Raw genomic sequence first — 17,623 nt, 5'->3', positions numbered from 1 at the left:
TTTTTTGAATTTGGCTATTTTTTCGCAAGGAATCTAGATATGTTATTTGTCTTTATAAATTTTGCACAAAAAATTCAGATCTAATCTGCAAACTCGCCGCCCAAAAACATTCTTGCAAGAAAAAGAAAAAAGAAAAATTCTTCCTACTTGGTGCAAGAAAATGCTTTGTGGAGGATGTAGCACATGCCTAAAGTTGGTTGAATATTGTTGTAAAATTTGAAACTGGAATATGCATCAAACCCTCATTCCCATGGAATCATAACTTGCTCTGATACCACTAATCCAGATCTTGGGGGGAGCCCCTCAAGATCTGAAAAATTGAAATGCCAGAAGAAAAAGTGGAGAATGCACAATAAACAAAACCACAAAGAATTTTTTATTAAAACGGAAAATAACTATAAAAGCTACATTATGGCGGACAAACTATCATTTTACAAAATGCGACTTGTTATATATAGTATTTTTCGGTTACAATACCACAGGTAAATTCCATGGGTGGATGTCACAATACCACAGGAAAATACCATGGGTGAATGAATACCATGGGTGGATGTCACTTATAATACCATGGGTGGATGCTACTTACAATACCGTGGATAAATTCCATGGGTGGATGAATACCGTGGGTTGATGCCATTTTCTATTCAGATCAGTTAAGCTCTTTAAAAACCACAAAAAATGGTTGCAACCAGGGACTTGGTACCCACAAACACAGTCTTTCCTCAAGAACCTCCACAAACTTACAAAGAAATTTGTCTATAACCCAAATTTTCTCTAGATTTCTTTTTACCGTACACACACACACATACTCTCTCTTAATCATGTCATAATTTATGGCTATTGTTCCTTATTTCACCATCTAACATGCATCTTCTTTTTCATATTTCACATATATTTTTTTGAATTTTGTATTGCCTATCAAATGTTATGATAGATGCAATTATTTTCACAATTGTTATGGACTAACAATTAAACAAGTAAATAAATAAGAGATGTGCCCTCAAGTCCATATCTTATTTACACATGCATATAAATATGTCCTAATGTAATAACACTTATTGAAAATTTCACATATTCCATCATTGAAATGAATAATATCAAAATCAATTTTTGTTATCAACCACATAATATAACTCAAACATTTACAGTACTCCTTGATGGGACCCCTACTTATTGGTTATTTTCGTATTTATGTTATTGTTGGCAAAGCACAAAAGATCACAATTTATCCAAGGCATTGCAATTCTTTGCAGGGTAAATAAGTTGGTCCATATAAGAGTCAACAACTTACACAAACTGAAACAACACAAAACATAGAAGAGAGTTTTTGTCCTCGTGACATTCCACCCTCAAGGCAAAATGAGGTTGGAGGTAGACACTTCTCTTCCCAAGTTGCTCGTAGTGATTTTCACATCAATTGGAATATTGTCTATTGAATCAACTACCTAGTAAGATATGTGTGAAACCATACCTTATTATTTGACAAACCTTGTTATCAGTAACTAGATTTGGAAAGTGAATATGTGATCCCAATGCTTTTTTTTCCTTGAGCTTCTTGTTCATGGGCTTCTTTTATGGTTTTCTTATTGCTTGTGACTAAAGAAGAGCTAATTGATTGCTTAATCGTGCCAACATTTGAAGGGTTTAATGATTTGAATTTTGGTGCTTCCTGAGTATGGGGCACCCTCCCCCACTTGCTCTGCTTCCTCATTCCCCATCAACTCATTTTTGTTGTTGTTGTTGTTGTCTATGTTTCCCCCACTTCCTTGCCCTGATCATCCTCAATGTAATCATCTTGAGGATCTACCTGTGTGCACTTTTTAAGATTTTTTTTGGCTCAGAACCTAAAAGCAATTTTCCAAATCTTGGGATGAAGAGCGTTGAGAATTTAAAACTTCACTAGAAGACTCATTATATTTTTTATGCTTTTTTATCACAATGGCGATGATGATGTTTACCTTCCTTCAAAACTACTAAAATTTAGCGCGCGCACACACACACACACATTCTCAAAATATATTTTTATTAAAAATAAACTATGAAAAAAGGGGGTGGTAGGAGTGGGGTGGGGGTTGGGGGGTTGATTTATCATCCCAAGGATCATGGGAATACACCTTCTCCTGGGGTCTAGGAATCATCACAAAAAACCAAGCAGAATCCTATGTGCTTCTGTAAGGTCTCTCTCTTGCTACGAAGAGAAACATTCAAGGTCTCATTATCATTGGTGACTATGCCATTCTTTTGCACCGCCTTATTAATAACTCTCTTTCGTGTAACATCAAACTCTAAGTTATTGTAAAAATGATCCATCATATGCCAAGAAGCTTTCACTCCAAATCATTTATTCATGTCCATAGGCACAACAATAAGGAGGTAGATTGCCTCACGAATGAGGGGGTCCATCTAACAAAGGGAAACCTTAAAGTGGATGGGGTTCGAAGCCTAACCCCAATTCCTCAAGGTTTCCCACAAACCATGTTTTGTAAGTGTTAGTTTTTAGTTGGTCTTTTTTGGAGGATCTACAAGCTAGCATTTTTAGAACACCGGAACGCCCCTGTGCTTACTCCAACGTGTATTTTTGGATCACAATTTATAATTTTGTTGCTTACTACAATGTTGATTAGTCTTGACCAACAATAACTACTTGTAAAGGCTTTACAATTATGCCCCCCAACACAAATTTCATGAAATATAACTATATTTTCAATTCAGGTTTAAAAAATGAAATTAAATAAATAAGTATAATAAATTTACGAATTCAACAAATATTTTCCAAATCAACTTCCTTTAAAAAAAATTATAACAAAATTTGGGTAATTTATATTTTCAAAATGGTTGTAACATAACTAACAACACTATCGAAACATACATAGTATTGCCAAGTTTTACGATGTTAGCCCAAATCCAAGGCAACATACATAGTTTACACATATATATTGGCCAAATACCCCATTTTTTGTTATTATAATATATTCTTTAAAAGATACCCAAGATATTGATAACCTTATATAACATAAGCTAACAAAAAGTATAACAACTTGTATCCTCTTAAAGGTCAATGGTAGTGTGCATTGACTCCTACTGTTCAATTTTCATGTCTTCAATAAGTTGGATCATTGTATCCTCCTCCTTTTGTTCCCCTTGACTAAACAACCATTGATTAAAAGCCCTAGAGTATGCATCTTTTGCAAAATCTCTACTAAATTCTTTATCAAATTTCATTCCACCTCCAAAATGGCAAGTTGTTGCGTAACTTGAATGTAAGTACTCATAATATCTACAATTTGCAATATACACCATTGTTCATATTCATAAGATTTAGAAGTAAAAGAGAAAATGGATGCTATATTTCCTTAAATCATTTCTTCACATGCTCTGAGAATCCTGCTAAATTTTGCAAATCATAACGATTCATTTTGAATAAACCAATCCTAAAAAGCCAAGAGAAATATGACACTTAGCAAAGCAACATGTGCACAATACTAAATTTAAAAGTGCTTGATGAGAGCCAACACAAAGCTTGAGAAAATTTCCCAATACCCATCTGGGAGCAATGCCTACAACTAGATGACAAAATTAATACTATGGTTTGGAGGTTGAGACTCACTAATCGAGCACCTAATACACCCCCAAATAATTGAAAGTAATTCTACATCGACATAGAAGAAATGACTATTGTGCTAATAATCGACTCTTGAAAACTAGCCAAAGTCAACAAACACAAAGCAAAGAAAGTGATAAAAAGATAGACCAGAATAAATTTCGAACACAAGCTAATTTGAAATAACTACCCACAATCTTTCCCCATACAAAAGTCCAATGCTTCCATTATCCCACCTTGCAAAGACGAAATAAACCTCTACTTTCAATAAGTTGCACCCCCGAGAACTCTTGCCACGAGGGAGGGTCTCTTACGTGAAAGACAAACAACACAATAAATTTAACGTACTTGTCATTAATTTCGAAAAGATGATTAAGAAATGACATGGGTGGCACTCTTAGGAAATTCCTATTTCCACCTCTATAGGAAAGTTAATGCACCCTGACATGCAAGGGAATAGTGGGTGCCTTGCATTTATATTTCTGCCAAAGTTGACTTTGGCATGTTAGCAGCAAGGCATCCACTATTCCCCTTGCATGTCAGGGTGCATTAATTTCAAATAGAGGTGGAAATAGGAGTTTCCGGCACTCTTAATAAAAAAAACACACATGACTTAATAAATTTCAGGTAATTGTCATTAATTTCAAAAAGGTAATTAAAGTATGACAAGTCTTATTCATTGACCACTTGGAATTAGAACCCTTTTAAGACTCGGTAGAAAAAGTTTGTTTGGATTAGTATAGTCTCATCTTAAACTTAAACTAAAATAGTGCCAAATTTATAATTAGCTCAAATGATTTATTGTACATCAATTTAATTATTAGATTAGAGTCTCCCATTACTACTAATGATTGAATTTATGCTCTCATCTCTCATAATTGTTGGATAAAAGTCCCAAATTAAGATTAATAATTTCTGAAATTAACATTCCTTATAATAATTTTGTTAATTAAATTTACATTATTTAAAAAATAATTTTGCTTAATAAAGGTTATTTTATTCTTCATCAAGAGCTCATGCTTGAACTTCATAAAAAGATACCATCATTTAATAATTCACATGAAGATGAGGGTTATTTTATTTATTTCTTTAATCGGCCAAAACCGAGAGGGCAGAAAATTATAACCATCTTTATAGGCAACCGAACCGAACTGTGCAGCTTCTCTCCCGAGGGCAGTTCCAAAATTTGATTTGTTTAAAGAGACCCGGGTTCAGCTGCAAAGAGGAGGTAGATTTATTCCATGGATACTGACTTCACATTGTTTTCACAGATGATAAAATTGGGTTGTTAGGGCAGATCTATTGAACCCCTTGAGGAAGCCCAGGCAGGAGATTTTTTGAAAAACAATCATGGCAGGGATCGGGGTAGTGCTGGATCTGTTGAAGAAAAGTCCCGCCTTATCGACAAAGTCTCTTCATTCGTCTTCTGCTGCATTTTTTTCTGCATCAATAGCTACTACAGCTGCTGCCTCCGCCTTGACTTTCTTTCCCAGCTACCCATCTTTTGCTTCACAGTTTCTCTTGAGGTACCAATTCAGTTTGCTTTCATTAATTCCACGCTTGCAACATCTGTAAATACCGTTAATGCCAATTCTGCTTTACTTGCATACTTCAAATGTTTTCTGTTTGAAGTTTAAACAGAAGAAATGGACGAAAAGTGTTTGAGGAAATCCGTAGTATGCTTGCAGATGATTTAGCTTTTACCCGAGTCAAGACTTCCATCGGACTGAACGTTTTTCTGTAACTTCCATTGTTTTCTCGATACCATCCTGATGCATTTTCCCAAGTGGGTACGATCTATTCAATAATACTATAAGTTGTCATTTATTCCGGTTCAGAATATCTCATCCATGTATGAATTTTAACTCTCTTGAAATGGGTTTGGTCTAGTATCCCTCCGGTAGGTCTCACCTTGCTCTTTTTTGAAAATTTATTTCCACGAAGCTGCCGTAGGATGATCTTTTTCCTCTGCGAGTATGTGCTCAGCTGGGTAAGTGGGCCATTTTAGACCTCGACTAAATTGTGATGCTAGTTGGATCTGGAGGGATTAATCTTCTCTCTCCTATGCCCAAAGTCGGCTGTGTAGAATGTATTGAGTGAGAACTTGAAGCGTGTTTAAGACACACAAAAATGCAAGTTATGACCAGAGGTCGAGTTGTCTGACGTCTTGAGCATCTACCGTCGGTGTCAATAAATCTGCTGCCTATACATGCTGGTGATTTCAATTTGTGGTCATTCGTCATCAATTTGTAACCCATTAAACCCGACACGTAGCCAAACGCTGTCGACATCTGTAATTTTTTTTTTACAAAGCATTGAACATAATGATTTTTAGAAAACTGATTTGTGCTTTTTTGTTGTTGCAACAGTGGTGCAGGTTCAATTGCTTATTGTGATGTTGCTATAGGCCGTGATGATATTCGATATAGCTCTGACGATGCTTATAGGGATCCCACTTATGGTTATGCTTCTAGTGTCAAAACTTATAATATTGAATTGAAGCCGCTTTTCTCTGCCTTTAGCCCGAAGACACTTGGAATGACAACGTTAAGAGCTCTTGTTATGTTTTACCTGCCTCTTTTGGAACCTCAGCTGGAGGAAGAACATGATGATGACGATAATTTTGAAGATGAACAAGAAAAGCAGCCCGTGGATCTTGTTATTCCTTTGAAGAAATCCGTGAAGCAAATTTTCCGGGAGGTGAGACCTGGGTATCTTCTTTTTGTTTACTTTTCCCGTCAGAGCCATCTGAACATATGAATGGCGAAGCAAAATAAAGTCTTAAAACAAATACAATTTGTATGGGGTAAATGCCAGATTAGGTGAAATCCTTGGAAATGCATTTATGTGGGGTCTATATTATCAAAGTATGATGTCTCTTGGTTCGGTTTCATGTTTAATTGTCAGTGTTTGTTATGACCCTGTCACCCCACAACTATTCCATCACCACTTGTCCACAAAGTATTTTATTTTTAGTTACACATATTAACTTATAGCTATGCTTATTGCTTTCTTCTGGTAGGGAATGTATAAAGAATTTAGTCCTCGTTTCTTGATCCAGTCAGTACTGTGGAATCTGTGCAAAGTTCTCAGTTATGGTGGAATGCCATTTTCTATTGTTCTTTACCTATAAATTTTGTGTGGAAGCATGCATAGATGTACATAGTACATGTCACTTATGACAAGTGATGCTAGAGGCTACAGCTAAGATTCACAATTAGAATGTTTTGGCAGTTTTCTGGCTTGAAGTAAGGTGTTTTATTACACCTAAAAGATGGTCATTAGTGCTGTGCAATGCTTAGAAGTTAGAATTTGTTACAATGTTTAAACTTTACAAATAACACACTTTGAGCGTTTAGTTGTTGTTACCAATAGCCACCGTTGGTTTTTCTTTTGCCGTTAGTGCAATGGAATATGCTATCAAATCTATTGGTAGAATTTCTATTGTTGAGTTGTTACCAGTAGCTACTGTTGGCTTTTCTTCGTATTATAGAGTATGCTATCAAATATACTGCTGGATTTACTGTTGTTTAGTTGTTGTTACTGGTAGCCCCTGTTAAATTTTCTTCTTCTGTTTGTTCTATGGAATCTGTAATCAATTGTATTGCTGGAAACTTGTTGGAATTTCTGTTGTAGCGGTGGAATTTTTTTGTGTGTAAAGGTTCACCTTTTCATTATGCCATCAATAATTTACAACTGATTTGTCCTTGCATTATTGATCTGTCCGATGGGAAACCAGACCAATAACACAAGTTTAGAGTCTTGAGATTACTGAGGTTTTGCTTTACAAGAGAATCTGACACGACAAAGACTGTTATAGGTGTGCGGAGGATAGACACGCATGCCTTCACTCATGATGAATTTGCTGTTATGTTGGAAACTTCTATCAAAATTGAAGCTGCTGTTACCTTGGAGGTTGCTGTTTCCTTGGAAACTGCTGTTGCCTTGTGATCTTCTGTTATCTGGGAAAATGCTGTTACCATGGAGGCTGCTGTTGCCTAGGAAACTGCTGTTACCTCGGAGGTTGCTGTTTCCTTAGAAGCTGCTGTTGCTTTGGACACTGCTGTTACCATGGAAACTGCGAATCCCTGTCACCATATTCTCAGCGGACCAGAACAGATAGCCCAGCTCCCTGCGGACAAGGCGATCTATATTATTCTCGCCTGCACAAGCTATTATGGCCCTAAACCTACTATGATGCTGACCCCTCTGATTATGATGGTCCTTCATCATTGTTCAAATTCACTGTGCTCTTCATCTGCATTGAACGAGACACAAAGAAAGATCGTTTTAATGGCTTCATGCTTCCGGGTAGCCTTGGATGTGTGATGATCCACCTGTCATGTGCAACAATCCTCGACCACCATTTCAACAGGATTAGCTCTATTCAGCGCCCTCCATGGGGGAAAAGCCCCGCCTAGCAATATCCTCAAATGTTGCTTTCAGTGACATCACGATTGTCTTGGAGCAATTTAGCTCCAAAGTGGTGTGAATATTCAGAGCATGGTTGGCCATATGATCAACTAACTTATTACCGATCCTTCGAACATGAGAGAGAATGGGAGCCTTGATCCTTCTGAGAAGATCAAAGACCCTTTGGAGATGGGATTCCAAGCGCCAGCTCAAGGAGGCCCTAGATAGCGGTGTGCCATTTTGTGCTTTTTTCATAATGGAGATGAGCAAGAGTGAGTCACCCTCAACAATCAGCTGGTGTTGATTCATTTTTAGAGCGGTAGACAGAGCAAATTCTAAACCACGCAGTTCTGCTTCATTATTGGTAAGGACACTAGCGTGCTAGTGTAGACCAAAATAATACCTCCAACACTGTTGCATAGAACTCCACCATAGCTAGCAGGACCAAGATTTCCCCTCGAGGCCCCATCAAAGTTTAGTTTGAGGAAGCCTTTTGGCAGGGGAGACCAAAGCTATAGACTTGAGGCTAGGGGTCTGGAGAGCGTGTTGGCATGGGGTGGAGAGCATTGGCGGATATTTAATTCATGAAGAATGGCTTTCTCATTAGGGGGCAGTCCCAATCTTGAGAGTTCCACTGATGGGTTGCAATGGTTTCGTCCAGATGAGTAGTAATGGCCTTCCAAGCTCTATCAAGGGATGGGGCTTGATTCTTGAAAAGTTGAGTGTTTCTTTCTTTCCAGATGATCCAAAGAGTAAATCTAGGAGTGAGTTGCCATATCCTATTAAGGATGGGGCTCTTGTAGGGCAGGGTGTTCCAACCTTTCATGTTGAAAGGGGTTGAAGAAGGGCTTGGTCAAGCCCCTAGTCAGACACTCCCATATATTGGCTGTGAAAATGCAATCCGAAAAGAGGTGTTGAAGAATTCCCTCCTTTGCTCTGCATAGAGGGCATACTGAAGGACCAATGAAACCTCGCTTCCTTAGATTCTCCCAGGTTAATGTTTTCTTGTTATTGAGAAGCCAAAGAAAAAGGGTTACTTTCGGCCAATGCTTCAATTTCCATAAATGTCTCCAATCGAGGTCAACTTCCATACAATGATTTGAGCTTAGGAGTTTATAGGCTTACTTTATGTTGTAGTTCCTTGTCATGCCATATCCCCATCTAAGTATGTCAGGATTGTCATTGACAACAATGTTCCTATTTGCTAAAATCTACTCTAGAATTTGATACTCATCTTGGTGGTGTTGCTGATGGTGCTAGAGGAGAATTTTCTATGTGTGCCATTTAGCTTCTGAAGAAGAGCTTTTCTCCCAGAAATGAGTCACAAGTTACAATTGATAGATCTTGCTGAGCATGATGATTTCTAAGCTGAAGAGAATTGGGCACAGAGGAGAGACGGGGCCACTTGTTCCAAGAATCTTCCCAGAAAAGGGCCGAATTGCCATCCCTAATTTCCCATAAACACTGGTCTTGGATGAGAGATTGACTACTACAAGTCGCTTGCCAAAGATGTGATCCAAAGATGCTTAGAAGTGTCGGATCTCTCAGGCCTAATCCCCCTTGAGACTTGGGTAGGCAGAGAGTGTCCCAAGCAATCAGAGCCCATTTCTTTTGAAGAGAAGCCCCACCCCATAGGAAAGAGTGTTGGGTGCTTTGGAGCTTAGCTAGAATGGCTTGGGTGGCACCAGAGTAGAGAGAAGATATACAGGTAAAGACTGTAGAACTGACTTAAGAAGAGTGAAGTGACCTGCCAAGTTCAGAGAACGAAAAGTCCAGCTTGATAGCTTCACTTCAAATTTTAGCAAAAGATCTTCCCATACTGAACATCTAAGAGGATTGAGAGTGAGAGGGGTGCCAAGGTATTTGGTTGGAAGGGAGCTTTGTTGAAAACCTAGGAAGTGAGAAATATTGATCTACACTGCCAGAGGAGTGTTGAAAAAGAAAATTTGGGATTTTCCTTTATTGATTTCAGTTCCTGAGGCAGAAGAGAAGGTGTCCAAGATGTCCTTGAAGGCCTTGGATTCACTAATGGTTGGGGAACCCATTAGTAGTGTGTCATCCACAAACTGTTGACGTGCAGAGCTTTCAGTCTGAGAGCTTAGGTCAAGGCCTTTGATTTTTTGTGTGGAAAGAGCTTGAGAGATGGCATGCCCAAAGCCTTCAGCAACTAGAAGGAAAATATAGGGAGAGAGAGGGTCTCCTTGCCTTATACCTCTTGATGGAGCGAAAGGTTGTAGCGTTGAATTTGCTATTGTTGTTTTTACGATTATTTCTGCTAGGTTTTCCCCCTGTAATTTAGTGTTACCTACAATGTTACCAAATGTAGGTTACAATTAGAAAACTATAAACCATGCACACCAAAGGGCTTGTTCAAGCAAAAATTAGCACCTTACTGCAAAGCCTCACTAGGTAAGCTAGAGTCTAGAGTCTAGACAATATGCAAAAATGGGAGCGTCACTACAGTCACCTTAGGAACTGCTCCCCTTGATTTAGTGATGGAACAATTGAACACAAGAGAGGCTTCCTTAGTAGATCTTAGGGATCAAATAACCCAATCAACTCAAGTGCCCCTTGAGGGTTCTACAATGATATACTTCCAAAAAATAAGATTAATCAATTAGGGTTTAAGGTGGATTTGTAAGTAATTTCTAGATTTGAGTTAAAAGGGTCCTATGGCTCGTCTAGAGGCTCAGGTCAACCGATAAAGACCAAAAAAAGATCCCCAAACACACAATCAGGAAATCACCTTTAGTTGAAATAAACTAGCATGTGAAGTCAGCAATTGCGGCAATCATCTAGTTTATAACAACAAGAAATTTAGCCCCCAAAACTATGATAATAAAGTGAAAAATGAGGGCTAAATATAAGGGTAAACGAGAGAATTAATCACAACAATTTTTTGTGGTTAAAAAAGGCATATAACAACAATTAAAACTATAGACGTCAACTCTAATTTACAGTGAAGCACAGCCCTTGTAAGACCCTTCAAGGTTTGCGGGTCTTGAGGACTCATATATTGAAATGAGCCACTCTCATAGAACTCGCGCATACGACCCTTACCCATGCCGACTCGTATCAAACTCGTACGAACCCATATAAGACTCGTCCTTGGCAATAAATTTCGATATATTTTTTATTTTATTTTTATTTTTTGAGATCAATTGGATGGAAAGGGACAATGAAGGGAGTTTGTATTTTGCCGAGTCAATAGCCAGATGGGTCTTATACGAGTAAGATTCATGCAACATTGCTAATTTATGGTTGGAAAATGCATTCGAAATGACACTTTGGCTTTTGCAATATGTTTCAAACAATTTATATCCCCAAGAAAATAACATCTAAGACACTAAATGCTAAAAATATATGATTTTGCTCTAATTAGATCCTTATTTACCGAAAACAAGTAAACATTAACAAATGAATTTTAGAGTTTTAAGGATTAACACAAGGCACAAGACTTGTGCCTTTCTTAATCTAGGGCTAATGGAGTCTAAGAATAACAAAATTTAAAAGAGTTGGAGTAGATTCAAGACTCAAAAGACTAGGGTAAGCCCACTCACTTATCCTCAAGGTTTGAATTAAGGCTCTCACTATTCAAAGCTGAGATAAGGGAAGGAGTCCACTTGTTACTTCCTCAAAGTCTTAGAAGAAGGGTTTGTCTAAGAGGGATAGTGCAAACAAAATATTATACCCAATTGCCTAACACCTAGTTACCATCATCCATAAACAACAACCAAGATAAAAGAAGTTCATTTACTATGTTTATCATGCATTCTTCCAAGCTTCACCATAATCCATTCATGAAAAGAGTGTAAAATCCACATCAAGTCCCCAAAGAAAGTTGCTCAATTAGTTCTCCATAGCAAATTAGAGAAGGAGACTAATAATCAAAGAGCGGTGTTATCTCTTAAGTGTGCAATGATGAAATGAAGGCTGATGCTACCGTATTTATACTATGGTAACCAAGTGTTTAGCCCAAATTAGGACTAAAAGCCCTAAAAATATAAAATTCCATTATACAAGGTGGATAGGTCTCAAGCAGACCCCAAAAGTAGCCTCAAAAATGAAAATACAATGAAAAATGCCCTAAAAAAGGTCACACATGTGAGTGTAAACTTTAAAGCCTCAAGAAGGGTGACATCATCTCCAAAATGCATTTCTCTCCTCAAAAGGTGCAATGAATCATCAAGGGGCATGTCTCATCATCCAAAGGTGCCTCCTGAAGCAATGTTGCAGGAAGCATCCCCCACCCCCCGGTTCCAAGGCCCGAAGCACGTCCCATGCGGATGCGTCCAGGAAACGTCCCCAGAAGTGCGCTTCCGCCTGTTTTGGACGCTTCCTGGAAATTTAGGAAGCTTTCCTCCGAAGCGCGCTTCGTACGACGCTTCGGTAGTACGAAATGTGGCGCTTCGGAGGGCAAAGCGTACGCTTCTCGTACACTTCCGGAAAAGCGCCGCGTTGTTTAGAAAGTCGTTTTTTTTTTTCATTTTTTTTTAATTTTAGGTGAGTTTGCTTGTTGGGGGTGGGTCCACCTTGGGTTAGGGTGAGGAATGAAGGCAAAAAAAATATTAAAAAAATATAAATATAGCAGATGCTTCCTCATGGTAATGTTAAATTCTTAAAGTAAAAGTGACATTTTCCTTTATTTTTCATTTTCATCATTTTACTTAAATTTTTAACATTACCATGAAATGACTCAGGATGTTTGAGAGTGGTTCCAGCCTCATTGGATTTCATATGGAGAAAATAGAATTTCATATCCTATTCAAAATTCAGCAAACTTAACAGTTTTCAGGAATTCAGGATCAATGGGATTGTGGCATTTCATTAGATTATATCAAGTATGAAGGTATGTGATTAGCATTTAATGAAGAGCACCAAGCCCTATATGTACCCTAGTGTTGGTGGTGTTAATTGTTGAACCCCTTTGTCACGCGGCACGCCCTTAGCAAAAAATTACCTTTCAATCAAGTCAAAATCATCGATCAAGCATGTTAAGCTTTTTCTACCATATTTTAAGTCTTGAATTAGGTAGTTTGATCAAAATTGGGCAATGTTGACTAATATCCCTAGACAATCGAGGTAGAGGCAAAGGCTAGACAAGAGGAGAAGAATCTAGATTCTAGATGGTTGATGCATCTGAATGGTTGATGCTCGAATAATTAATCATTAATGTACAATGGATGCTATATCTATCTTGATTTATGCAAAAATATGCATGTTTTCATGTCTTCTACAACTAATTTGGTATTTGGGATGTTTGTTTTGAGTATAAAAGCAAAAAAATATAAATATATATATATATATATATATATATATATATATATATATATATATAGCAGACACTTCCATAGACGCTTCGCTTCCTAGATTTTTGGAAAATGACGCTTCCCAAAAACGTCCCCGCTTCGTGCAACATTGTCCTAAAGTCCAAAGTCATCCATCCAAGCCCCCATGTCATCTACAAGGTACTACGTCTTCTCATATGTGAAGCATTCTAGCTCAAGAAGGCAACGTCCAAGGTCCAAAGGATGGAGGAGTGTCTCTGTAAGTGTGCCAAGCCATCATCAAGCTCAAATGCTCAATGTCCATGATGAAGTGGAACATGTTAGAAGATCAGAAAGGCAGTAAAGATTTTCTCGATATTGGTAATACTTGTGGTGTTTTTTTATTATTACGGTTCTTTATATTTTCTTTCTTTAGTTCATCAAGCAATTACCAAAAGCAACAACACATAAAACAATAGACACCAAATTTAGGCACATGCTAGGGCAAAACTCCCCTTGAGGGGAAAACCCAGTCAAGATAATTCTTTCTTTCAATGGCATTCTTTGAGACTCTTCACCCTAGACCAAGACCAAACCTTCCCTCCACACCAAGTCAACCTCTTAGAATTTCGACCTCTTCACGGTAACTTCGACTATGCAACAACTTATGACAATTGGCATCTTCCGGCAACTGTGAAACTTGGAAGACTTCGATCTCCCAATCCAGGACACGAAACAGAGAGAGAGTGATCCAGGTGGATGTTGGTGGCCACCCACCTATCCCACTTGGACCTCCACAACTGTCTCTTTCAGTTTTTTTAGTTTCCTTAATTGTAGCACAATTTACTATTTTTAGTAATTTTTCGGGTCCTGAACTTCTGGAGCCGTTTTGAGGCCCTAAACGACGTTTTTTGGGAAAACTGGGAGCAACATGGGTCCATGGACGGATGTTGTTCTTCCCAAAGTTTTAGTCCTCGGATAGATCTTTCTAATGAGGTATTGTGCATGTCAAACGGAGATCGTATGCCAAAGTTACGACCTCGGGAAGTTGATGTACCAATTTATCCAAAACGGGGCCCACAGTTTGGTGTTTCATCTCCTAGGGTTAGGTTTTTGGATGTTTAGGGTTTTCCATTGTTTCTCAACAATAAATAGGCCTTCGAGCCTGATTGTAACACAGTTCAGAGGCATGTAGCCGCCACATCTCTTCTCAGAGATAAGCTACCATTGCCCTAGCTGGTTTATTTCCATTTCAGTTTGTAAGCATATTTCAGTATTTTACATTAATGAAATGAAGCATTATTTCTGCTGCATCTCTGTATTTATGGTTATATCTGTAATTTGTTGCGTTTATGTTTAAATCCGAATTAGTGGTATGAGAGCGGTCTGCTCTTTCTCTGTTTTTCTTTGCATGTCCCCAACGAGGTCGGGATATAAGGAGTTAGGGTTGGAACTGGTCGAACCTTTGCAAGACCAACCACGCAAATCCCGACGGCCTCCAATGGCGGATGAAAAGAAAGACGAGGGGGCAGGAGATCCTATTAAAATCTTGCTCGAAGAAGCTCTCGAGCGACAAAGGAACACAATGATAGAAAACTTTGCCCAGATCCATTAGCAGCTACCTAGGGGCGACGCATTGGCTTCCAATAGCTACGCTGGAAACGCCACACCCTTGTAAGTTACAAGTTAATCTTGAAATCCCCATATTCGAGGGTTAGATAGACGCATATGCTGTAGATAAATGGTTAAATCTGCTAGAGGGTTATTTTTCTGCTCATGATTTTTCCAGCCGGGAAAATGTTACTTACACCCTTGTCAAAGCAGCTCCCCACGTCAAGGATTGGCAGTCGAGCCCCTCTCCTTGACAGTCGAGTGTGCTTACGCACCCTCACCATCGGAATAGTGAGTGACCCCTCTCCTCTCCTTATCAGTCGAGCCCCCTCTCCTCTCCTCTCCCTTGGGGTCGAGTACCTAAAGGTCCTTATCAGTCGAGCCCCCTAAAGGGTCCTCTCCCTATGGTCGAGCGCCTCCGGTCCTTATTAGTCGAGTGTGCTAACGCACCCTAAAGGGTCCTTAACAGTCGAGCCCCTCCGGGCCTCACCATCGGAATAGTGAGTGGCTCCGCCCCTAAATAATATAGGGCCCTCCGGTCCTCTCCTTATCAGTCGAGCCCCTCTCCTTGACAGTCGAGTGTGCTGGGAAACCTACTGCAAGCAGAAGGATGAAAGTACAGACTCACTATTTTCAGCCGCACCCACTTGGAATGCATTCCGGGATGCCATCAAGGAGCAGTACTGCCCTGTCAAGAGTTATGAGGACAAATACATAAAGTGGACCACGTTGCGGCAGGGAAGGGACCAAGATGTGCCAGAATTCACAAACATTTTTCATACCCTTTGCACAAAGTTGGGTATCAAGGATTTTGAGCTGCATTTGGTACTCAAATACCGCGATTGCCTACATAGTTATAGGACGAGATGGAGTTTTTGAACATCTCCTCGCTCGGCACGGCATACCAATACGCTGTCAAGATTGAGCAAAAGTTTAAACAAAAGAAGCGAGACTTTGGATCTGCGAATCCGAAGAACAAAGGACAAAGCCAAGGCGGGGTGACCCAAGACAACCCGTCGTAGCCGCAAGAAACAACACCACGAAGCTAAAGAAGGACACAGGAAAGTGGTGTGAGTTCTATAAGAGCCCCACTCATAACACAAGTGAGTGTCAGACCAAGCAGTCGTTGGTGGTTGAGTTGAAGGCTTCAGAATTAGATGCATGTTCCGACCTTGAGTCAGAACCCAACAAGGGGAATGACAAAGGGAAGCAGATTATTGATGCGGAGTCCAGTGCCACTGTTGCCACTGCCAAGGTCCAGAAGATTGAGCCTGAAGATCCAGAAGCAGGGGAGTGTCTTTTCCACTCACAAATGTGGGTGAAGGGTTCGTTGCTGCAATTCATTGTCGACAGTGGCAGCCAAAAGAACCTCATTTCAGCAGAGGTCGTGAAGCGGTTGAGCCTACCGACTACACCACACTCGCAGCCGTACAGTATCGGGTGGCTTCACGAAAGACGAGATCTCCGAGTCCGCCAGCAAGGCCGCCTTCCCTACATCATCAAGCCTTTCATAGATAAGGTATTGTGTGATGTTGCACCGCTTGATGTTTGTGATGTATTATTAGGCCAACCATACTTGTGGTGGCGACATGCTATGTATGAGTCAAGGCCTCGTGCTGTTATTATTTCTTTGTGTAAAACATTATACATGATACTGGAGGTAGCCCCACCTACCGCCACTTCTTTGATCTCTGCTAAGAAAAGCAGTAAGATCATTTCCTAGACTAGGAAATTTATTTTCTGTCTGGTTCGCTCTCAAAGTAAGGGGAAGATCGTAGCCACATCCATGGCCCCCGGGAAGGGTTCCTCCACGCAGCAGAAGCAGGTGGATACGGTCATGAAAGAAGACAGGGACATCTTCTCCTCACCCACAGGGGTACTGTTGCAATGTCAGGTCAAGCATTTGTTTGATCTGACTTCCGGATCACCTGTACTCAACAGGTCGATCTATCGCCACTCTATTGTGGAAAATTTTAACTACAAGCAGCGACATGATCAACATCGGGTGCCACACAAGTTTTAGGTGGGTGACAAAGTTTGGTTGCATTTGCAGAAAGAACGCCTTACAAGAGCCCATCAGAAACTCAGACCACTCCGATATGGTCTTTACACCATTACCAAGGCTGTGGAAAACAATGCTTTGGAGCACAACATTCCCCCATTCCTTTGCTTGCATCGAGTGTTCAATGTGGACCGCTGCTGACCATGCTTCCCACCATTACTGGACACAACAGAGGTTGCAGAACAACTCACCAGGGACCAAATTCAGCAGGAGTTTCCCCATCTCATGGAGGCACTCAATGCAATGGAGACCATTGCTTCTTAAGGGGGGAGGAATGATCCAGGTGGATGTTGGTGGCCACCCACCTATCCCACTTGGAGCCCCACAACGGTCTCTTTTAGTTTTTTTAGTTTTCTCAATTGTAGCATAATTTACTATTTTTAGCAGTTTTTTCGGGTCTTGAACTTCTAGAGCCGTTTTGAGGCCTTAAACGACATTTTCTGGGAAAACTGGGATGGACCCTTGTTGCTCTTCCCAAAATTGTAGTCCTCGGATAGATCTTTCTAACGAGGTAATGTGCGCGTCAAATGGAGATCGTACGCCAAAGTTATGACCCTGGGAAGTTGATGTGCAATTTACCCAAAACGGGGCCCATAGTTTGGCGTTTCATCTCCTCGGGTTAGGCTTTTGGATGTTTAGGGTTTTCCATTGTTTCTCAACAATAAATAG

The 17,623-nt window shown here is 39.7% G+C and overlaps 1 protein-coding gene across 1 annotated transcript in view; it reads left to right on the top strand.

Annotated features, from left to right (window-relative positions):
* Nucleotides 1–4,696: 4,696 nt before the first annotated feature.
* Nucleotides 4,697–17,623, top strand: part of LOC149142014 (isopentenyl-diphosphate delta-isomerase) — a 184,089-nt gene continuing 171,162 nt past the window's right edge. The window contains exons 1-2 of the mRNA XM_089446421.1: nucleotides 4,697–5,127; nucleotides 5,971–6,301. Coding sequence (XP_089302547.1) covers nucleotides 4,952–5,127; nucleotides 5,971–6,301 — 507 coding nt within the window. The 5' untranslated portion in view covers nucleotides 4,697–4,951. The remainder of the gene's footprint in view (nucleotides 5,128–5,970; nucleotides 6,302–17,623) is intronic.

The sequence above is a fragment of the Pinus tabuliformis genome, chromosome X (assembly GCF_031772625.1).
Source record: "Pinus tabuliformis cultivar Carrire ecotype Pingquan chromosome X, CPIR1, whole genome shotgun sequence".
Taxonomy (NCBI): domain Eukaryota; kingdom Viridiplantae; phylum Streptophyta; class Pinopsida; order Pinales; family Pinaceae; genus Pinus; species Pinus tabuliformis.
The sequence above is the reverse complement of the archived record's forward strand: the minus strand, read 5'-3'. Positions and strand labels throughout refer to the sequence as shown.